Source organism: Psammomys obesus, unplaced genomic scaffold, assembly GCF_907164565.1.
Source record: "Psammomys obesus unplaced genomic scaffold, mPsaObe1.curated_primary_1811, whole genome shotgun sequence".
NCBI lineage: Eukaryota > Metazoa > Chordata > Mammalia > Rodentia > Muridae > Psammomys > Psammomys obesus.
In genome coordinates this window covers 7,694,722-7,718,442 of record NW_026585504.1, presented here as the reverse complement: position 1 = coordinate 7,718,442, position 23,721 = coordinate 7,694,722, and the positions used below count along the sequence as shown (strand labels likewise).

Sequence of the window (23,721 nt, the reverse complement as noted above, 5' to 3'; positions counted from 1 at the left end):
CTCCTCCTCCTCCTCCTCCTCCTCCTCCTCCTCCTTCTTCTTTTCTGAGACAGGATTTCTCTGTGTAACAAACCCTGGCTGTCCTGGACTTGCTTTGTAGCTCAGGCTACAGAACTCACAGAGTGCCTGCCTCTGCCTCCTGAGTCCTGGGATTAAAGGCGTGTACCAGCTCACGTCTATCTTCTTGCAGAGAGAAGAGTAGGCAGGGTCCTCAGGTTTTTGTGGGAGAAAATGAATGAATAAATGAGAGAGAGTGTGTGTGTGAGTGAATGAGGAGAACAATAAATGGCCTGGAACAAACTTCCCCTAGGCTTTAAATAAGAGATCTGATTCTAGGCCCTTCCCTATGACATTGTTTCACTCTTTTTTGGATAATGAAAACCAATCAAAAGAATGAGGAAGCTGTGTCCTTTGATTATAGATCTTGTTTGTTTGTTTGTTTGTTTGTTTGTTTTACGAGACAGGGTTTCTCTGTGTAGCCTTGCTGTCCTGGACTCGTTTTGTAGACCAGGCTAGCTTCAAACTCACAGAGATTTGCCTCCTCTTCAAATATTCTCAGTTTCAAAACCAAAGCCACATATTTTGAAATACTGTTTTCTGAGCTTTAGTACCAAGAGGCAAAGGTGAACACAGAGGCTTCTGAGTGTTGGAAATAAAATGTAGTGTTCATAGACACCACTGATACAGAATGAAGAAGACACAAGCTTTTACTTCTGCATCACTTCATTGGATTAGCAGGCCCACCAAGCCAGAAAGGTTGTTCAGAATGTGTCTGGACACATTTGCTGGGAGAGCCGGCAAATCCCTGGGGAAGAGGTGTTCCCCCGTGATGTTTCTTTCTCCCTGTCTGAAATGTTCCCACTCTAAGGCAATGAGGTCTTGACTGTTCTTGGCTGGAGGACAGGACCCCAAATGTGTCTTCTAGGACTACGCCACTGAATCTGCAGACAAGGTCACGTAGAATCCTGCTGATGAGACTGTATGTGTTGAGTACCTCGGGTGTGTGCTCTGGACAATTGGGTTTACTGTTCTAAGGTCTTGGGCCAACCTATAGGATGTCATGATTTGAATGAGAATGGCCCCCATGAGCTTACACATTTGAATACTTGATTTCTAGCTGGCAGAGCTATGTGGGAAGGATTAGGAGGTGTGGCCTTGTTGGAGGAGGCATGACGCTAGGGGTGGGCTTTGAGTTTTCAGAAGATTCATGCCATTCCCAGTGCACCCTCTCTCTGTCTAATGGCTATGCATCAAGGTGTGAGCGCTGTTCTTTACTCCATCATTGTGGACCCTAGCCCTCTGAAACCATAAGCCCAATTAAATGGTTTTTCTGGTCACAGCATGGGTTTTGTCATAGTAATAGAAAAAAAACTAAGATAGGCTCCATCAGCCTTTTAATCAGTGAGACTTGGGTGTTACTTGGGAACATACAGGGATCAATGATAGCAGCTTTTACCAGTCTTTCAATGACAGGATTTAGCCCTGACCTCTCTTTGAAGGAGATGGAATTCTCCCCTGCCCTCACTGTGTCTCCTGGCATTCTTAGAGTGCTATAAATTGGAGGGCTTTTTTGGCTTCCTCCATTTCCCTCCTTATTCCAAACCTTGAGATGTTCTTTTTCCTTGTGAAGTCAAGGGTTAGGGAGGCTTGGCTCCCCCTCTTAATGATTGCTAGTCCTATGTCTGACCTGGACACAAAGCTTCACCCTATTAGGTTAATCCTGGCCTCGGGTACAAATAGAAGGTTTTTCTAGTTACTCTTCCTTGGTTTTGGATTCATACTTTAGCTTCTTAGAAAATGAGGGCTGGAATTCTTCTAATCCTGAAGTGAGTAGTTGCCCTGGAGATAATTTTAGTCCAGAGGGTTGTATACAGAGAGAGGACCTACTTGTATCATAGTTAAGCAAGAGATAATTTCTAATTATAAATAATTACAATTAAATGTAATTATAACTCTGATTTCTTTAGGCTCACCAGAGACTCTTGGTAGGACCCATCAGTATAAAAGAGCCCTGTTGCCCCTATTCCTCTTTGGAAGCAATAAAGAAAATCAGCTTTTCTTTCTTTTTTCCATTCAGGCATCCCCTTTTGAAATGGCCCATCATCCCACACTTATAGCCTTGTTATGTCCCTTACTTGTAGGTTTGTTTTATGTCATCCTTTTCCTGGGGTGTCCTGGTGGAAAGATCTTCAACCTGTAAAATTGAGATTCATTCTTTCCCTGAATATATTGTCCTGCAATTGAGAGCATAACTTTAGTCTTTTACATTTATGTTTCTTCATCTTTTCTTATGTATACCTTTTGGCCTTAGTAGCTGTTCTAACTCTCTGTATTTCCAATTTTCTATCTAATGTAATTTTTTTTTTTTTTTTTTTAGAAATAGCTGGCCAACTGCTGGTCACAAAAAAATGTAACTTAAGCATTCTCTTAAGCCAAGGGGATTGTATTAATTAGTTTTCTGTTTCTGACATAAAGTTACATGGCCAAGGCCAGTTATAGAAGAGTTATTTTGGTTTATGGTTTCAAAGGGCTTGAGTTCATAATGACACGGTGGAGACAGAAGGCAGACACCAATACTGGAGCTCACATCTTGAACCGAAAGCACAAAGCAGAGAAAGTAGACTAGAAGGAGGAGGACCGTTTCTGAAAGCCTGGCCCCAGGGATACACTTCCTCCAGCAAGGCTGTGCCACTCCAAACCTCCCTAAACAGCACCACCAACTGGACCAAGTGGCCAAATGTCTAAGATGAAGAGAGCATATTTCCAATTCAGACCACTACAGGGACCCTCCAATTTTACTCCAGAGCACATTCTCATCTGTTCCTTTGTCTTGCATTGGCACCCTCCTGGGATGGCCTGGTTGAAAGATTTGTGGCCTGGAAACTGAGGTGGTCAGGCCTTCCTCTGTTCCTTGTTGGATATTAAAAGTCTTATTGATATTTTGAGATCCAGGGACTGACTCCGTACTCCCTCCTGTACCTCAGTCTTTCCAAAGCCCACATGTGTTCTTGATGGGCCTCATTATTGTTATCCCATTGAGGATCCTGACTGGGGAATTTAACCTTCTCCAACAGGACCCTTGTTGGATGTCTCAGTACCAATATAACTAGTGCAGTCCTACTAACCAGCATCCCTTCTTTCCCTGAGATAACTAATGCAGTTCCACTCATCATTATCCCTTCCTCCAAAGACAGAAGGCTCAGAATAGATGCAAACAGCCCACGGATAGAACAGGGGCCTTAAGAGCTCCTAACCAGTCTAACACCTCAAAGGGTCCTCTAATAAAGACTTTTAAGTTCATCTTTTAGAGTGCCTTCCTCGGTGCTAGTTAGTGAGGTGTTAACAAACCGGTCTCTTCTTCCCCATTGGGAACTTCCCACTGGGGAAATAAAGCCAGGGGTGCCTCCTGGAGGGTCAGAAGGAAGGTGAAATGAGTCCTCTTTCACATTCCTCAGTTTCTCTCCTCAGCTGGGGCAGGGAGGGGTATATTGAATAAGGTTGGGGAGCTTCTGGCCTGGTCAGAGAACTCTATTCCTGTGCTGTCTTAAGTCAGTCAGCCCAGGAGAGGGGTTGGAGCTTCTATCCAAGGAGCAGGCTGGTGAGTGAGTCCTGTGAGCTTGTTTGTTTGGGTCCTAGTCGGTGTTGGTGAAAGATAAGTGGGGAGCAAGAGATGTGGAGGTCTATTCAGTAACCTCTGTCATAGCTCCTGGGTCCTCACAGCTCCTTTTCTCCAACAAAGGGCATGGTCAATTTCTTTTTGGGAGATTAGACTATTAAAATTAATGCATTTAATTAAGAGCTGACAACTCAGTTTGAGGAATAAGGGTAGGCTCCTTGGTCCAAATCAAACAATATTTGATCATTCAGTTTTCTTGTTTCTGCATTTTTAAATTATTCTATTATTTAAGTCTTAATGGACTGTCCAGGAGAATCTATCTCTTTACTTTCTTGGAGCTCAGTTTGGCCTGATTCTTCCCAACTCTGATCCCTAAATCAAGAGTCTCTGAGAGGCTCAGCACCCCACTACTCACCATCGCTAAGGGGCTGGTTTTGTTGTACTCCAAATCTGCTACTTCACCCATCTCCATCTGATTGTCTTGCAAGACAGTATTGAAGGTCAGCACCTCTCAGTACCAGGCAGATGAATCCATGACTGGATCTAGAGGCCTGGGCTGCCGATAAGTTTACGAGGCCCCTGAACAGCTACAGAACCGGAGAGGGCTCCAGGCTCACACGCTGCTCAGCTGTGCATCTCAGAATGTCCCAACCACTACGCCAATGCCTTGACTCTGGACACCCTGACTCTGGTTTACTTTGGTCCGTGAGCACAGTTGCCTGGATGCCTTTGTGCCTGGGTCCTTGCGTTGCTGACTTTTTTGTCTCAGGCTCATTACGAAGATCTAGGGAGTATCACGCGCCCGAGCTATAGGGCCACTGCAATGGGGCCGTGGAACACATTTCTCCAATGACATGATTCTGGACTTCCTTGGCGATGGAATTAGAATCCTGGATGAGCCCCCAAGTTGTTGGAGATAAAATGTGGGGCCCAAGGACTCTCTGATACTGCACAAAGAAGACATGAACATGCTATCATTCTTTTGATAGAAAAGACGTGGAGTCTTCGTTGTTTCCTTCAGCCGTTACAGAGATAAACAGAGCATTCTTTTGAGGAGGTTGTAGGCATGAGCCAAACACCACAAAGAACAGCCCATCTTAGAGCCGTACTGGAGGGAACCCAGACACTACAAAGAGCATGCACGGGCTTGTCTTGTGAATGGAGCTTGTTTGGTATGGCTGTATGTAAGGCTGTATTAAGAAGGGCCCATTCTCTAGGGTCCCACTGATCACCACTCCCTAAAATAAGTTAACCCTCTCCTTGTGACACACTGATCTGTCTAGATGAATGGGCTCAAGGCTGGCCCTCAGCTGACCCATGAAGCCCTATGTCATTCCTGTACCTGTGAAGATTTCAGGCTAAGGAAACAGAGATCTTTTTGATATTAGTGGATATCGGGGTTCAGTGAGCACCTCCTGGGGACTTTCAGGCTGTTAGATTCCAGAAGAAGGAATCAGACAACTGGATGACAGCAGAGGTGAGACAGTTTCTTAGAAAATGATATATGCTGGAATGAGAAGAAAGTTTAGACGTTCAGATGGCCACCGCCATGGCCACTTTGTACAAAGGATGGGGGCTTATATGTCACACGGAATTTTGGAGGTCATTTACATAGAGTGGGCTTTCTCGAGCATACTGTGACATTAATTTCTGCTGAGAGAAGGCTTACAGGTTAAGAGCACTGACTGCTCTTCAGAGCACCTGGGTTCAATTCCCAGCACCCCCGTGGCAGCTAACAAATGTTTGCAACTCCAGTTCCAGAGGATCTGACACCCTCTCCTGGCCTCTGCAGGCACTATGTGCACAGACATACATGTAGGCAAAACACCCATACATACAACATTTTAAAACATACATAAAAATAAATAATGTGCCTCCCCAGTGAGGAATCACTCCAACACTTAGAGATTAACTAACAAAAAGCTCTTTACTTAAGTGCCTGGCTAACTGGCGCAAATGCCCAAATAAGAGTTGACCCCAACAGAAGATTTCGTTAGCTTGTCTACACTCTAGGCTTATGCATGTTTCATGCTCTGTCATCCTTAAGCCTCTTTGGGTCCCAGTCCCAAGTTACACTTAAAACAATTTAAATGGAGGCAGGAGCCTGAAAGTCTGGCTGCTCAGGCAGATAGGAGATTTATACAGCAAAGATATTACTGTTCCCAGACTTATTTTAAGTATACCAATGTTGTTCTTTTTCAGTAGTTGTTACCCAGGGTCATATTGCCACCTCAAAGAATTATGGTGTTGTTTTTCTTTTTTTATAATAAGAGTGAAGGAGACTTAAGGTTGTGACCCTATACACACCTCATGCCCATTAGAGGTGTGTCTCTGGTATGGGAATCAGGGCCTAATGGCTGGTCATAAATCCGTGCTGTCTCCTTTGTCTTGTGAGAATCAGAGCCTAATGGCTGGTCAGTCTGGTGAGTAAACATTTCTATCTCAGCATCCTAAATTTCACTTCTCTGTAGCAGGCCTGGTTAGCATATTACTTATCTCTAGTTATTCTGGAAGCAGCGCTCCTTTATTAAATTCCACTTGTGTGACTTAAGCAGATCTATTCATGGTTCTTTATAATAACAAGTCTATAATTTTAAGTTTCTTCTACGTCATTTCTACACAGCTTCAAGTCACATGTTTCATTAGCATCTTAAATGTCTTCCCAGGTGTGTGTGTGTGATATATATATATATCCTGCTCAGTTTATGTAATGTTACTCTCTGTATGTTTTCAGGGCTGACATTTGATATTGGATATCCTATTGGTGTGCCCTTCTTCCCTGGGGAGGACTATTTCTCCTGATTTCTGCATTTCTTAGTTGCCTATAGTTTTCTGTACAGGGCTGAGGTCTTATGAGATTTTTCAAATCTGTGTCAGCATGTCTGTTGGTGCCATCCTGTGTGTGTTAATGGCGTAAGTCATAGTTCATCCTCTGGCACTCTGAAGTGGCAGTGCTCTAGCTGGTTCTTGTCTGCCTTGTTGGGGAAGAGAGGGTGCTCTTGGCCTACATATGTTTCCAATAAACTAACTTTTTAGCCCTTGGGTAAGGCCTGTGGTACCACATCCTTTCCTTGTTCTCCGCTTCACTTTCCTTTCTGAACTTTTACATTGAATCCCTTGCCTACCATCAGGCATCTATCCTGATTTCTAAGAGGCATTCCCAAAAGAGGAGCCTTGAGAGTGGGCCTCAGAGTAAGAGAGCCAAGTAGAGTAGCTCCCAAAGAGTCAAAGCTGTCCTGAGTGGCTCCTTATGGACAGGAGCAGTTGCCACAACTGAACAGTAGGTCTGGAGTGACATGGCATGAAGGAAGCCACAGGAGAGATCTCCAGGTTTTCCCTTCCTGCCCCAAGGCTTCTTGCTTCTCTTATTCACTAGCCAGTTGAGCATTTGGCTGCATATTTAATATGAAATGCTATTTGTAAAATACAAGTTTAGCTGGGTATCTGTCTTAGTTACTTTTCTATTGATGTGATAAGACACCATGACCAAGACAAGTTATAGAAGAGTTTATTTGAGACTTACAGTTTCAGAGGGTGAGTCCATTGCCATCATGGCCGGGAGCATAGCAGCAGGCAGGCACAGAGCTGGAGCAGTAGCTGAGAGCTCACATCTTGACCCACAACAGAGGGCAGAGCCTACTCCCAGTGGCACACCTCCTCGAACAAGGCCATAGCTCCTAATTCTTTCCAAACTGTTCCACCAACTGGGAACCACATATTCAAATAGATGGGCCTCTCCTCTCCTCTCCTCTCCTCTCCTCTCCTCTCCTCTCCTCCCCTTCCCTCTCCTCCACATATATCACTGGGAATTTTAAATTCAGGTTGTCAAGCTTGGCAACAAGTGACTTAACTCACGGAGCCATCTTTCCAGCCCCTGTGTTCTTACTCACCAACCCTGGCTTAATCCTAAGCAGAAATCACGATGCTCCCTGCCACCTATTATCAGGTGCATAGCAGGTGTGATATCCTGGGCAAAGCAGGAGGTATAGCTCCTTAGCAGGGCTGGGTTCTCCAGGACACTGCAAGACACTAACCCACAGCATAGAATGCTGGGCCTGCGGCTGTCTTAACTCGCCTGAGCCATTCACTGCCAACATATTTGAATGAATAGCAAACAGCAGAGAGTGTGTGTAGCAAAAATGCCACTTAAAGAAACTACAAGTACAGGGAATACAAGCCTCTATTTTTAGAAATACTTGTGGCCAAATGAAACAAAAACATTTCCTGGCTCACTCAAGCAGGCATGCATTTGCTAGAAGCTCTGATTCTGGAGCATAAGGGAACTTTGTCTCTTCATGACCTACAGTAGCCATTTCAGGGCTTTTAGCCTGGTAGTCTGACTGAGCAGATGGGTAGTAAGAAAGGCGATTATGGCTGTCACTTTCCTGCTAAGTTATGTATACAGAATTTGGAGTGAGGAACCATTTAAAAAATTGTTAGGGAAACTTTTGTTTTTTAAATATATATACTTGGTGTGTGTTTATGGGAGGTGGTGCACATGTGGGGATCAGAGGACAGCTTACAGGGGTCAGGGGTCAGTTCTCTTCTTCCAGTATGTGGGCTCTGGGGACGGATGTCATATCAGGCTCCACAGCAGGTACTTTACCCACTGAGCCATCCTCACCAGCCCAGGAATTTTATTTCTTAAGGATTCTTTAGGACAGTGGTTCTCAACCTTCCTAATACTGTGACCCTTTAATACAGATCCTTATGTTGTGGTAACAGTCCCCTCCCCAAACTATAACGCTGCTTTAGAAGGAGGCAAGTAGACAGATGCACAAATTGGGAAATGAGGGTAGCCATTAGATAGATGTGCATACGGGGAAGTTCCCCCAGTCTTAGGTTGAGGTGCCGGGGATTGGACTGGGGCACTCGTGTTACCAGGCGGATGTTCTACCACCGAGCTACATCCCAGCACTTGATTCTTTTGAGACAGACTTTCACCGTGAAACTCAGGTTGGCCACGAGCTCTCCACCCTCCTGCCACAGCCTCACAAGTTCTTGGATGAGAAGCGTGTGCCTTTACATTGAACTTCTTGTTCATCTTTTCTGAGATCAGTGAGGGTGCTCTGCTTCTCCTGTTGTGGCCTGAGAAGTGGAAATTCTTCTTCATCGTCTTAAAGGCTAAAACTCTAATATTCTGTTTTATAGCCGCTACTGTAAAAGGGGAAGAAAGCAAGCCAGACCAACTCTTCTCAGAACCTTTACCAGGGAGCCTGCCAGCTAACCACAGGCCCGTCTCCTCTCCTCAGTACAGTGACCACGAACTGTCACCATCCCAGGCTGGAAGATCACAGCTGGCACACACAGCCGTTCCCCAGGCGACCTCGGCAGCATCAAAGCCCCTACCTCCTGTTGCATTTAATCATACAATCGGACACATAATACTTTCGGAGCATAAAAATGTCAAATTTAATTGTTCGATCAATATTCCTAACACGTACCAAGAAACAGCTGGCATTTCATGGTGGAAAGATGGAAAGGAATTGCTTGGGGCTCATCATTCAATCACACAGTTTTATCCTGATGAGGAAGGGGTATCAATAATTGCACTGTTCAGGTAAGTGTCTTTTCTTTCTAAGTGTCATTACGTTAGTGCCGCCTCAAAAGCAGAATGCTCAAGTAAAAATCAGCCTTGTTTTCATTTTAAGCTGCATTGACCCTTTTAGAATGTGGATGAATGTTGACCTGGCTGTGTTGTTGATTTATTTTAAATGAGCTTGCCTCATGGTAACTGCCGGCTGACGTGCTCTGAGGCCTTAGAGGGCTGCTCCCAAACCATCTAAGGTCAGTACTAAGCACACTGTAGATCCAAGAGCTGCCAGGGAGTGGCAAACAGTGTGTATGAAGAGGTGTGTATTTGTGTTTGTGCATGTATGTGCACACACACACACGTGTGTGTGTGTGTGTGTGTGTGTGTGTGTGTGTGTGTGTGTGTGTGTTCATTTTCAGTTCTGGGGATGGAACCCAGAGCCTTGAGTATGCTAACCATACATTCTACCTCCTAGCCATACTCCAACCCAAGAGAAAGTAGGCTTTTTCTGTGGACAGGCTCTCACGTACTCCAGGCTGACCTCAAACTTTCTATGTAGCCAAGGCTGGCCTTGATTTCCTGACCCACCCATGTGCTGAGGTTGCAAATCTGGCTTGAGAAAGTGGCTAGGGTTTTTGTTTTTAAAATTGTGTATTAGTTTATTTTTAGTTTATTTTGGGTATATGTATGTATGTTTGACTGCACGTATGGGTGTACACTATGTATGTGCTTGGTGCTCTAAGAGGAGGGTGTTAGATTCTCTGGAACTGGAGTCACATACAGTTGTGAACCGCCATGTGGATCCTGAAACTGAACAACAGACCACTGTAAGAGCAGCACGTGCCCTTAACTGCTGAGCCATCTCTCCAACCCCAGGAAAGTAGCTTCTTAAAGGACTACGAAAAGATATCAGTTGGTAAAGTGCTTGCCTTGCGAGCATGAGGGCCCGAGTTCAGTCCTCAGTGGGAGATGTATTCCAGTTAGTTCTGGGGAGGCAGAAGACAGGTGGCTGCTTTAGGATGACACCAGCTTAACCTACTTGGCATTCACACACATGCACACATACACACACACACAAACACACACAGAAAGAGAGAGACAGAGGCATACGTACAGAGAGAGAGACAGAGACAGAGAGAGACAGACAGATAGACAGACACACACACACACACACACACATTCTCTCTCTAGACAGTATCAGTGTTATCTAGTGGTTATGTCCCAGCCCTTGGATTGCCTCTGTCACCTGCCCTCTGCCTCTCGCCATCTCCTTCCTTCTTTCTGCTGTCGCCAGTTCTGGGAAATGAGACGGGCTTCCTGTCTCACTTTCAATATTCCTCCCATTTTGCAAAGGTAAATTGATGAGTTAGAGGTAACCATGATCAGCCAAGGCAGGACATGCATCTGGAATATTCCATTCTCCCAGAAGTTGAGCCATTCTTTTTCAGAGGTTGTAGACTGTGGGCTTTTGTTCTTCTACCTCCTCAGTTATTTCCTGTTTGTTTTATTTTTATTAACATGTATTAATACCTCATATTAATGAGGTACTGTGTGGTATATATGTTATGCACTGGTTGAATCGGGGTAATTAGGATTTCCTCCTCATTGTTTAAAGCTCGTCTCTTCTAGATCTTCATAAAATATATAATAAGCTTTTGCAAATGACAGCTATCCCGCTGTGCTGTAGAGCGCTGAATGTATTCCTTTTTCCAAACTTTGGTTCTTGTATCCAGCCGCTCTTCCCCCCCCCCTTTCCCCCACTTCTTATCAGTTAATAATCAGAATTCTGCATTCAGATTGGCCTGAGGGATTATCTTTATGTTTTGCATGTGCAATCAAGAAGTAACTTGGCCTGCTAAAAGCTCAAAATGAGGTGAGAACCACTCAGGGTCAAAGCGTTTTGTTTGTTTGTTTGTTTGTTTGTTCTTTCTTTGATGGCTGCACTCTGGAGTGGAATGCTCTTTAATCCGTGATTTTTTCACTTTTCCTGATCTGACCCTTGGCACGATCTCTCATGTGTCATTCCTTTAGGTGAATCATTTTTTGTTTCCTTTCCAGAAAGCCACATCACAGTTCCCACAGACCTGATGACTCTGGTCAGAATTTAGTTTGTCTGTATTTCCACTAGCTATGCTTTCCTTAAGGGCAAAGTACAGACTTCTGTGATTCTCTTGGTTCATTTCATTCTGGCAAGGTATATCGAGCTGTCCTTCTCAGACAATGGATCTGACTTTTTTTTTTTTTTCTGCATCTACTATACAAAGTAGATGTTTTACATAAACAAAGCTTACAAAAAAAAAAATAAAAAAAAAAAAAAAAAGGAAAGGAAAACACTTCATAAGCACCTAGTGGAGTGTTTAATGGCCTAAAGTAACAGAAGGGTCACGTAGGTCAGATATCACTTGAAGAGAGTACAACCTGCTGTTTTGGGCACAGCCATCTGTGTGATTTTGGGTCATCTGCCACAGTTCCATTGCTTTCTTTCCATAGTGATGCTTGGATTACATGATGCCAGCCCAAAGGACATGATTTTTAAAATGGTCCTTTAGGTCTGGGAGATGGCTCGGTAGGTAAAGTACTTGACATAAGGACTTGAGTTTGAGTCCCAGAACACACATTGAAAAAAAAAAAAAAAGCTGAATTTGGTGGCATGGACTTGAAATTCCAGTGCTAGGGAGATAGAATAGACAGGTCCCTGGGGCTTGCTAGTCACCCACCGTAATCTACTAACTGAGATTCAGGCCTCCATCTCTGAGCAGGTTTCTGCTGTATTTGGGGTTGGGGGTGGGGGACGTGTCATAGACTATGTGAGAGCCAAACTTTCCTACTCTTGGCTTTTTCTGGCTCCAGTTTCTGTTGTCACTTAGCTCACTGCTTAGCAATTAAAATGGAGTCAAAGGACTGGAGATGGCTTAACAGTTAGGAGCACAGGCTTTTAACTTGACCCAAGTTCAATTCCCAGAACCTACATGGTGGCCTCACAACTGTCTGTTTCTCCAGTTCCAAGGGATCTGACTCCCTTAGTCTGGCCTCCATGGACACCAGACATGCACATGCTACACAGATGTACATGCTGGCAAAACATCCTTAAACATGATGATGGTGGTGATGATAATGATGATGATGATGATGATGATGATGATGATGATACTGATGATGATACTTTAAAAAAAAAGAGGGATCCAGGGGGATGTGGCATAGCACTCCTGTAATCTCAGCAGTTTGGACGCTGAGGCAGGAGGATCTCAAGTTGGAGGTCTGCCCAGGACACATAGCAAAGCCCTGTAGAAAGAAGAAAGGGAAGAGAAATGGAATCAAATATGACCAGAAATCCAGAATATAAGAGCACAGTTCCTTGAGCCAAGCCACCAGGGGCAAAGTTACTATTAACCACAGGACCTGAGGTCACGGACTTGGTTCACAGTCTCAAAACTCTTTGCTCAGGGTCTCTTCACTTGGTTATCCATTACGCTCTCTCAGCTCTAGGTGAAAGCAAGAAGCTTGTCAGTAGGTCAGCGCATTGATTTATTAAATTGTATTTTTTTCTTTTGCTTTTGTATTTGGTAAACTGCATGTAAAATACAGTACCACTTAAGCCTTTTGTGTATAGATTAAGATCAATGATAATAAGCACATCCACACTGACTCTGTGACTCTCTACCTGTGCCATGAAATGCCCCCCCCCAAAGTACCATTCTCTGTGAGTTTGACAGCTCTAAGCATCTCATTCTTGCAGAATCAAGTACCTTTGCTTTGTTGTAGTCCTCTGAAGAGGACTTGAGAGTTTAACTACTATTCATGAGACATTTTCCTATAGGCCAGCCCAGCATTGGGATGCTGAGGGCTGGAGTTCTGGATGCTAGTAGGACATCCTGGGGCCAGCCCAGCCACCACTGCCTTGGGGTATGGGCTTCCCCAGTGCCAGCCTGGCAGCTGTGCCAGGTGGTTCCTGTCTAGACACTGCAGCTCAGTCTGTATCGTTTCATTCAGCCTTCTCTGTCCAGATGTTTATATCTCAAAGGCTGATGGGATTTCATACCTTGGGTGGGGAGCAATGGTAGAGCTAGAAGCTAAGGTCTGGGGCTGTGTGGTGCTAGTGTTCTGCAACACCTGACCAGCCCCTTACCACTCTTTAAAGCAAACATGGACAATTACAAATTAAAAAAAAAATTAAAATATATTATGTAAATTAACATCCACAAACGCGTTGAATAAAATTAACAAAGTGTATGGTAGATAGGCCTAAATAACAAATACATTAAGCCATACTGAGAAAAAGGAATGACTAGTAGTAAAGATATATATATACATTAAATATATATGTACCCATACATATATATACCCATACATACATACATACCCACCGTTAGGCATCTTCCCGGCTCTTCAGTCCACGTGCAAGCCTGTGCATGTTTGCATGTGTGCCCATCCCCACAGTGCTGTGCTAATGAAGTGTTTATTTGTAGCAGTGGTAAGAGTCACCAGGATTCGTGTGTGTGTGTGTGTGTGTGTGTGTGTGTGTGTGTGTGTATGGAAGTTATGTGTCCAGCTAAATCATGTACTGTGCTATGAATATATTCTACTTTTTTGTTTTCTATAACTTTTTTGTGTGCTAGCTTGCTTAGTTTTCAACAACTCATTCCTCCTTCAACTCAGAAAGAAAGCCCTGTCTGTATCACTTTCCCATGGAACTCTCAGGACTATGCTGTAGCTACCTCACCTCCATCCCCTGCCCCCGATTTCTGTCCTGGTTTCCACCTGGGGAGTGAACTCAGGTCCCCAGGCTTCACAGCAATCACTTTACCCTCTGAGCCATTTTGCCCCCAATGCAGCTTTTATGTACGTTGTCTAACTTGCTGTTTGTAAACACGTTGTAAAGATGGAAAGAAGGCAGTAACAGCCAAAGCTGCTTCTTGTTTTGTTTTGTGACAAGATCTTGAAGGCTAGCCTATGCTGACCTCAAACCCACAGTCCTCCTGTCTCAGCCTCCTAAGTGCTGGGATCACAGGTACTCAGCCCTGTGCCAGACGGGTCAGATATGTCTTAAGTGTTCCAGCTGGAACACAAGCAAAGCAAAGATGACTGATAACAAACCAAGAGAAATGTCTATGTACCAGTGCTGGCCTGACCATCACAGAAGAAAGAAAAAAGAGCCATCTCCCCACCCCCTGTGTCCCTTGTCTGTGGCCCACCCCCCTGACCTGAGTATGGAACTCATGCCTGAGACAAATGTGGTGATGCTCTCAGCGATCAACCTTCAGAATGCCTGAGGTGGGGTTGGGCAGGATCTGGTTAAGGGCAGAGTTTGCTTCCCAACATTCATGATGGGCATCCCATAACCACCTGTAACTCTAGTTTCAGGTGCATTGGATGCCCTCTTTTGGCCTGCACACATGTAAACATACTTAAAACATACACACATACACACAGAGATAATAATCTACAACAAGAAAAGATGACTCAGGTCAGGGTCCAGGAATTTCCAAACCAGGCCTACCAGCCCTCCATTTTCACAGTAGCAGCAGTTTTAGACAATTAGGTGAATATCAACACTGTGCAAAGTGCTTGGAGACCACACAAACTAGAATCAGGATGTAGTTTCAAGTCATTTGGGATATAGAATAATTGCTTAGGACCCTGAAACCTATGGAATTCCATAGTCACTCTACTTGCCAAAAAAACTCCTCCGATTTCCAAAATGTCCTGAAGGAGGGGTACCAAAGCCCTGGTTTAAAGTCCGGCGTGGAAAGGAAGACTCCTGACCATTGATGTGTGTATTAGTAGAGATTCACAGAGATAAGAAAGCAAGAGATGTGTGAGAACAAGTGTGCGTGTGTGACAGAGAGAAACAGCGGCAGAGAGAGAGAGAATTTCAATGAGTTCACACTATAATAAGTACTGACAAAAATGAAACCAGCAGGGTGTTGGTTGGAGACCCATGGACACTTGACATTGAGCTTCCTAAGGGGGACTCAGTCTGCAACCAATTAGACAAGATTCGTGCATGTTGGGAAGGAAAATCCGCTTCACCCAAAGGCTGCCAAGGTAAACATTCGTGGCATCTGAAAGATATTCTCACAGCAGCATCTAGACACCAAGCTCCACGGCCTGGCAATGTTGACACATAAAGCTGAGGTGGTTAACTTTAGCACACGATAAGTGTGTTGAAGGGACTCAAAAGACAGTCGCTGCAAATTTCTTTTCTGTTTTCTTTGAAGCATAACCAGTGTGCAGCGCTCAGACAATGGCTCGTATATCTGTAAGATGAAGGTGAACGACAGAGAGATCGTATCTGATCCCATATACGTCGAAGTTCAAGGTGAGCCCCAAGCCAGAATATCCTGTTGCCTGAGGACTGTGTAGAGCCTGAATCAAATGTCTTCTGTGTGACAGTGTTTCGTCTGCCTGTTTATAACCCTGTAAGCCTTATGGATCCATCAGTGTTGGACATTTATAAGACAGTCCTGTGGCAGACTTTAGATAATGATGTAATCGATTCCTGTGTGTGTGTGTGCGCGCGAGTGCGTGCCCGTGCCCAGGGCATTGCGCATATTGAGCATCTGCTCCACCATAGGGCCTCTATTATTGTGGGGAGTGTCACTCCTCACCCATGCGGTGCCCCCATCCAAGGTGCCTTTGGCAGCATTGTCATTCACACCTCTCTTTTCTTTTTATCTCTGTCCCACCCTCCACATCCCACTCCCATCAAAAGGCTTTTCTGCTGCCCATTCTCTTGTATGCATGAACTTGATGCCCAGTGACACTGCAGAAGGCTTGAGAGAGGGAGGAGAAAGGGACAAAGGAAGGAGCCAGTGAATGGCTGAGTGTGGAGGGGAAGAGACTAGGAAAACAGGACCTCGGATGAATCTCACGGGGACCTTTGCTTTGGACCCATCCCAGGCTAGACAGCTGGTGCCTGGATTATGCGAGCATCATCAACAGGAGGGCATCTCCTATGCCTGGAATTAATCTTGTAAAATGAAATATGTAGTAGACAGTTTACTTGTCAGGAAAATGCACAAGTTGGGGAAAAGCCTGAATCTTGAAAGCTTTGAAACAAGAGAAAAAGAGTCCTATTATTCTGCGTGGAACTAGATTTGTGAGACACGAGTTTATAAAACCCGTGATTTAAGTGTCGAGGCTAGCCAGCTTGCCCTGGTACACAGTCCAAACAAGTCATTGTTGGCTTTCTCTGAAAATTCCCAAGCTCCCTTGTGGGCCAGATTTTGGAGTTTCAGTAGATTTTAGGATTATAGCTATAGACCTGTGCTGATTATGTCTTCAAGTGAGTGCTTGTTGTAAACTCTTCAGTCCTACCCAAATACATGCAAGTGTGTGTGTGTGTGCATATTCATACTCACTCATGGTACTTAGAGCATTGAACCCAGAGCCTTACACACGCTGAGTACATGCCCTACAGGTGAAGCACATGGACCCAAGTCCCAAGTGCACGGGTCTTAAAATGCAAACATCTTCACCCATCTGAGAGTTGCACACACTGTAGGTTTCGGTCAACACTTGCGCAGACCCATTGTGCAGTTCTGCTTTCACTCTGGGTTTTGCTTGTCTGTTTGCTTCAACGTTTTGTTTTGGTTTTGTTTTTTTAACGTGCGTGTGTTTGTGTGAATGCATGTTGTGTGTATGTGGCATGGGGGTGGTGGAGCTCAGGGGATTGAAGAGGACACTGGAGCCGCTTGAGCTGCAGCTGCAGGTAGTTGCAAGCTGCCTGATGCAGCTGCTGGGATGAACTCGGCTCCTCCGGAAGAGCAGCAAGCACTCTTAACTGCTGGCCATCTTTCCTGCCTTACTCTGTTCTGTGAGGCATACTGCCAACCTACCGACTAGTGCCAGGCCCTTGAGCAACACCTGATTTAAAAGCTGGCAGTAGACTCCCTTCTGGCCTATGAAGATGAATCACCGCACACGGTACCTAGAAAAAAAAAGTGTCCTAGAAAGCTGGCTGGGGAAAGACTGGGAGTTGGGAACCTCTGCCCTCTTTATTACTTGGAAGTGAGAAGTGGCTATTTCAAGCCCAGGGAAACCTCCGCTCTCCGAATCGAAAGGCTCCGCTCCTGGTTAAAGCATGCTCCACTCTCTCTCTCTCTCCCCCCACAGGACTTCCTTACTTTATCAAGCAGCCAGAGAGTATGAATGTCACCAGAAACACAGCCTTCAACCTCACCTGCCAGGCCGTGGGCCCGCCTGAGCCCGTCAGCATCTTCTGGGTTCAAAACAGCAGCCGTGTTAATGAAAAACCGGAAAGGTCTCCGTCTGTCCTAACGGTACCTGGTAAGTCTGGGCATTATGCTCATTCATTCATTCGTTAATTTATTCATTCATTTATTCACACATGCACCCCAACTGTAAAGGTGACAAAACTTCGGTGATGATTGCTACACTCCAATAGTGGTCAATCAGGAAGAGGAAAAACAGGGGTGGGGGCAATAGGGAAATAGATGCATTGCAAGGGAAGTGGGATACACAAGGGCTCACCTAGCCAGAGTCCAGCCCAGGCATCCAGAGCCCTGCTCACACCTCTTTGGCACTGTGGCCTTGCCTACCTGGCAGGAGGTACCCTATGGAAAGGCTAAGGTAAAGACCTAATTGAGGCTAGGTACCAAGAAAGTGGATTGGTCACGGGGCACTGTGGCAGGAAATTTGTGAGTCACTGTGGGATTGCTAGTGAATGGCCATCTTGATCCCCATCCAAGCAAGAATGCCTTGGCTTTTTTCCTGCTCCTGGGCTGGCTCCTGTCAGCAATGCCGCTGAAGCTTCCGGTGCTGCTCAAGCCGATGGGCTCCTCTGTTGCTCCTCTGATTGCCTCTTTAAGCTCCATCTGACATTGTGGCCGCACTCCATCCCTTCTTTCTTCCTCATGCATTCAGCAAACGTTCAGGGGGGTCTGCTGTGTGCCCAAGGCAGTTCTAGGCTTGAGATCTCAGGGGTAGAGTTTTTACAAGGCACATGATCCTGGCCCTCTTCCCTCTTCACTGCATCTTCTTTGTTGCTGGGCCAGTTCTGAACATCGAGTGCCCAGCTCAGTCCTGGCCCAGCTTCTTTTCCCTCTGAGACACACCCTCCTGGCTGAGTTCCTTGGCCAACTTCAATGCCATCTGTGGCACGACAGCCTGGAACTTTGCATCTTGGGCCCTGCCCTCTCTACTAAGCTTCCAGCTCCTCTGTCCAGCTGCCTCTTTGGCTTTTCTGCTTGTGTTTGCATCTTAAAATGCAACTCCTCATTTCCCTCAATCTTCTGTTCCAGAGTTCCCCTTCTTGATGAATAATATCATGAAAAGAACACTCCTTGCTTTCCTCATTTTTCACACTGGAAGCACCAGCCCCTTTGTGAATTCTTCTTCCATAGCATAGCACCACCTGCCTGTGTCCATCTTTGTTTCAGGCCCCATGGTTCACACCACCATCAGATCCTGCCAAAACCACTGTTCCCATCCTGTCCCCGCATCTCTCCACTCTCCTCAGCAGCATCTCATGCCATGCATCAGATGAAACCCCACTGGTGGCTTCCCATTGACCCAGACTGTCACCAGAATCCTTCTGGGCCTTGTCCATCAGTCCTGCATGCTCCGGCCCCTGCTCATCTCTCTATCTCACACCTGTGCTCACTAAGAGCCTTTCACACAGAGTCCCTCCCACGTCTTCAGATACATCATAGTTCTTTCTGCTCAGGACCTTTGTACCCCCTCTCCAGTCTGCTTCCAGTGTTCTCCTACCCGCCCTATGTCCTGTGACATACTCACGTATTACTTGGGAGATTCTCTTTGCTCTTTTACTGACTCCCGGTCAGGTCAGATTGTGTGTGCATCCGTCCCTGCCCTTATCAGGATGTAACTGTGTTACTTCCACAGTCTCCCTTCCGAGCATGCTCACTGAGACCCAGGACTTCATGTCTTTGTGCACTGCTGCATGCCAGCGTTAGCAGGGTACCAGTGTTTGCTTGAGCTGAGGCCTGAGAGGCAAGTGAGTTCCAGCCAAGACACCATCTCTTAGGCCTCTGTGACCCCTGACTGTGGGAGAGGTGATACAGGGTTCTCTACCTTCACCTATGTTTTCTTGGAGTTTTTCCAAAGAATAGATAATTGAAGAACTTGTGTGTTTAAAATCAATTTAAAATAATACCCTCTTTGTGGGATAATAGTTTCAAAGTCCATGAAAGAAAGACATGACTATTATTATTTTGAGAAATGGTTTCATGGAACCCAGTATGGCTTTGATCTCCTGACCATCTACCTGCATTTACCACCCGAGTCAAGTGTAGGGATTACAAGCCTGGGCCATCACACCCAGCAATACTAACCAGATATTATAGAGGCTAGAGAGATGGCTTAGAGGTTCAGAGCACTGACTGTTCTTCCAGAGGACCCAGGTTTAATTCCCAGCACCCACATGGCAGCTCACAACTGTCTGTAACTCCAAGATCTGACACCCTCACATAGACAAACGTGCGGGTAAAATACCGATGAGCTAACATATGAACTCCCTGAAACATACTGCTTTGATTACTATTGTGTGTTTTGTTTGTGGGCCTGCATGTCTGCAGGATGTGTGGAGATCAGAGGCCACTTTGTGGAGGTGGTTCTCTCTTTCCACCTTCACATGGGTTTCAGGGATTGAAGTCAGTATCACTCAGGAAGTGACTTTACCCACTGCACCATCTTGCCAGCCCCATAGTACTGTTTTGGGGTTTTGGCTTTGTGTGTATGTGTGCTAAATCATCTGTACTTAGGATAGCTAAAAGGAGGATTGAAGGAAAAAGTGCACATATTTTAACGTTTGAAAATTTCAATCTCTTTCAAATAATACCTTGTCAGTTTCTAGCCTTTTTGGTAAAACACAAAGGTACATGCCCCATGCACATTAACATATTTTATTTATTGCCAATCTTTGTTTACCTGTGTCTAGAAAACCACACACCACACACACACACACACACACACACACACACACACACACACACACACTATGCCTTTCATCAAAAAGCCCATGACAATGGAAAATCTCTCCTAACATTTTATACACAGCATGGACTTCAGCAGTTACTCTACAATTTCCAGAGCAAAGACTAATGTGTCTGTAGAGAAAGAGCCTTTTCTTAAGCTGCTGAGCTGGCTCCGTCTGAATGACTACAGCACGTTGCATTGCTCAAGCAATTCTCCTGGTTGTGAAAGGTTGGAAGAGTAAGTTTCTGGCTTTTCTCGCTTTCTCTTTTCTTTTTGGTAAGGGAAATTTTGTATGTGTGTGGGGGTGGAGGCAGGGTTCCTGCCATTAAACTCTCCTACACTTTATGTTTGCGCTATACTCTAGCATCCTGTTTTCAAAGTTTTCTGGGATTCACATGGGTTATATCAAAATAACCTGTCAGATTTACATTTAAGTCAAGCCAACCAACTTACAGCTGGTTCAAAACGCAGCCATCCACCTGCTGCACTGGTTCTTCCTCATGAAGGAGTAGCAGCACCAGATACCTCACCGTCTCAGAATCCTATAAATTTTTTTAGACTCATTTAATTTCTTTTACGTGCATGAGTATTTTGCCTGCGTGTACATATGTGTGCCGTGTGTAGAAGGGATCTGATCCCCTGGAACTGGAGTTGTGGATGGCTGTGAGGAAGCACATGGATGTTTCGAACTGAATCTGGATCCTCTGCAAGAACCACAAGTGCTCTTAACCACTGAACCATCTCTCTGGCCCCTCCTACCGTATTTTGATATATCTGATAGCAAAGATGGCATCGCTGATGCCCAACAGGGAAGGCCTCCTGAGGCAATCATATATTGTAGTCAACGCCTGAAATTTACCCGCATTCTTTTCTCTTTCCTGTCCCACAGTCAGTCATCAAGTTCTACACATCGTTCTCAAATGTCAGTTGAGCCTTCTTTCCCTGTGCTTTTCCACAGTGATGCCCTTAATTCATATTTTCCTGTTTCCTTGCCAGCACTGTTACCATTGCACCCTAACCGTGGCCCTGCATTCCTTATTCCTCTGTCCTCTGTGTTCCTGCCTCGCTGAGCCTACCACCTACACAGTGAGTCATTCCTGCTTTGTCAGCTTCTCCTAAAACACAGAGCTTCTCTCTCCGGACACGACCATCCAGTCCAAGCCAGTTAAAATCTACCGTTTTACTTGATGTCCCATATCCCTCAGGACAGCACTTCAACCTCTCCTGAAGCATCCTCGCCTGCTCAGGGGATGTCACAAGCCTCTGGCAGGTCTACAAATACTCTGGTGGACCTTGCCTGGGTTCACACGCTGACCCCTCTCTCCCAGCCACTTCCTTCTCCTGGTCTTTCTGGTAAGCTCCCATTCATCTTTTGACCCCCAGCTCTCTGCAACTCTCTGAATGCATGCCTGGTCACTCTGCCCTTGTTGGTACACTCAGAGCCCCTCGGACATCTGTTCCTCTCCTTTACATTCAACCACAACCATCTACTTGTCAGGTCTCCAAGAGAGGCTATCATTCCATGTAATGATTATGTGAGATATTCATTATCTTTTCAATGAATAGATGACTGGACCACTGAAGAAATGACTGGTTAACCTAAGGTCTGGAGACGTAGTCCAGTTGGTGAAATTCTTGCCTATCATGCATAAAATCCTGCGTTGGATCCCTAGCACCTTATAAATTGGTAGTGCATACCTGTAATCCCAGCACTCAGGAAGTGGGAAGTAGACAGATCATGGGTCCAAGGTCATTCTTGACTATATAGTGAGTTGTAGGTAGTCTGAGCTACATGAGATCTGTCTTTAAAAAATAAAATCCTGCATACAAACTTTTCCTATCAATCTACTAAGAAAGTATCAAAAAGGGAAGTGGTGTAAACGGCCCCCACAGTTACGACTGCTTTGACCAAGCATATTTACGTCAGTCAGGATCTCACTCCAGGCTGGCCTCATCTTTCTAGAAGAGCTGGGGCTACAGGAAAATGTCACCACTCCTGGCACTTTCTTCCTCTTGACACATCCATCCCCACCTGACTCTGTAACGTAAAAGCTGTCCCAAAGACACAGGAGAAAAAGCATTGCGTCTGAAGGCCACTATTGTGGGTGAACAAAGCCAACCTTGAAGGTTACCTAGGGTCTGATTCCGTTGAAATCACTGTCTCAAAGTGCAAAATTACCGTGGAAGCAAACAGATCAGTTCTTTCCATCAGTTCTCCTAGGCTAGGATGCTCCCAGGGGGGAGTCCTTTTTCAGTGGTGGAACGATTTTGTAGCTACAAATCTGTACCTGTGATTAAAATTTCATAGGATTATATACTATCCCCCCCCCCAAAAAAAAAGGAAAAAAACTGGTAAAATCAGAGTGAGGTGGAAGTTTAGTGACTGGCATTGCACCAAAGTCACCTTCCTGGTTTGCATCCTGGTTTTATGACTGTTTAAAATCTTTATCATGGTGACGTGGGGGAGGCCAGGGTACAGGAACTTGGTGCTATTTTTGCGACTATTTTTGTGAATCTAAAATTACTTCATCTGAATTTTTTTCCCTTTTTAAGAAGCATTTTGTAAGGCTCAGTGGCGGAGAGTTTGCCTGCCACACACCAGGCCTGGTTTCTTCTTTCGCATGGTAGAGCAAGCACAATGCCCATTACAGGCCTGAGGGTGTATGTAGCTCAGTGGGTAGAGAGCTTGTCTGGCATGTGGGATGCCCCAGGTTGGTCTCCAACGTGGAGTAAGCCAGGGGCGGTGGTGCATGCCTGCGGTCCTAGCCTTTGGGCTGTAGGATGGGAAGATCAGGCATTTAAAGTCACCATCAGCTACATGGAGAGTTTAAGGCCATCCTGGGATACTGAGGCCCTGTCTCAAAAATAGAAAAGAAAAAAAAAATCCTTAGCACCAGAAATAACAAATAAATCAATGGCTTTTGTCACGGGTGACTTCAAATCAGAGAACCTACAAAGAGCTTTTCTGCCTGTTGTTTACGGCAGAATGCATTGTGCGTAATTTACTATGGCCTCTGTCACCATACAGATTGAGGAAGTCTTGTTGTCATGGGTGTCTGGACAACTTATGGAACTTCTTTCTAAATTTAATTTTATGTTTATTTATGAGTGTATGGGGGTTGTATACGTCCCCTGACTGTGTGAGTACACTGCCTGTGGTGGCCAAAAGAGGACATCAGATCCCCTGCACTGAAGAGATGGTTTGTTGTTTAAGGGCACTTGTTGCTTTTGCAGAGGACTGGAGTTTGGTTCCCAACTTCAGTATCAGACAGCTCACAACCACCTGTAACTCCTGCTCCAAGGGATTCGCTGCCTATTTATAGACTCCACGGGCACCACACATAGGTGGCATACACTCGCACAGACGTATACTCACGAATAAAAATAAAACTTCAAAAAACTAAACACTAGTTGCATGTTTAGTGGGGTTTTAAAAAAGATTTATTTATGTATGCATATGAGTGCTGTATTTGCACATTTGCCTGCATGACAGAAGAGGGCACCAGATCACATTATAGATGATTGTGAGCTACCATATGGTCACTGGGAATTAAACCCAGGTCCTCTGGAAGAGCAGCCAGTGCTCTTAACCACTGAACCATCTCTCCAGTTC

General features: G+C 45.2%; 1 protein-coding gene across 1 annotated transcript in view; it reads left to right on the top strand.

Moving 5' to 3' along the window:
- The window catches only part of Mertk (MER proto-oncogene, tyrosine kinase), a 97,655-nt gene that overhangs the window by 16,617 nt on the left and 57,317 nt on the right, over window positions 1–23,721 (top strand). The window contains exons 2-4 of the mRNA XM_055615352.1: window positions 8,768–9,176; window positions 15,368–15,468; window positions 17,265–17,438. Of these exons, the coding sequence (XP_055471327.1) occupies window positions 8,768–9,176; window positions 15,368–15,468; window positions 17,265–17,438 (684 nt within the window). The remainder of the gene's footprint in view (window positions 1–8,767; window positions 9,177–15,367; window positions 15,469–17,264; window positions 17,439–23,721) is intronic.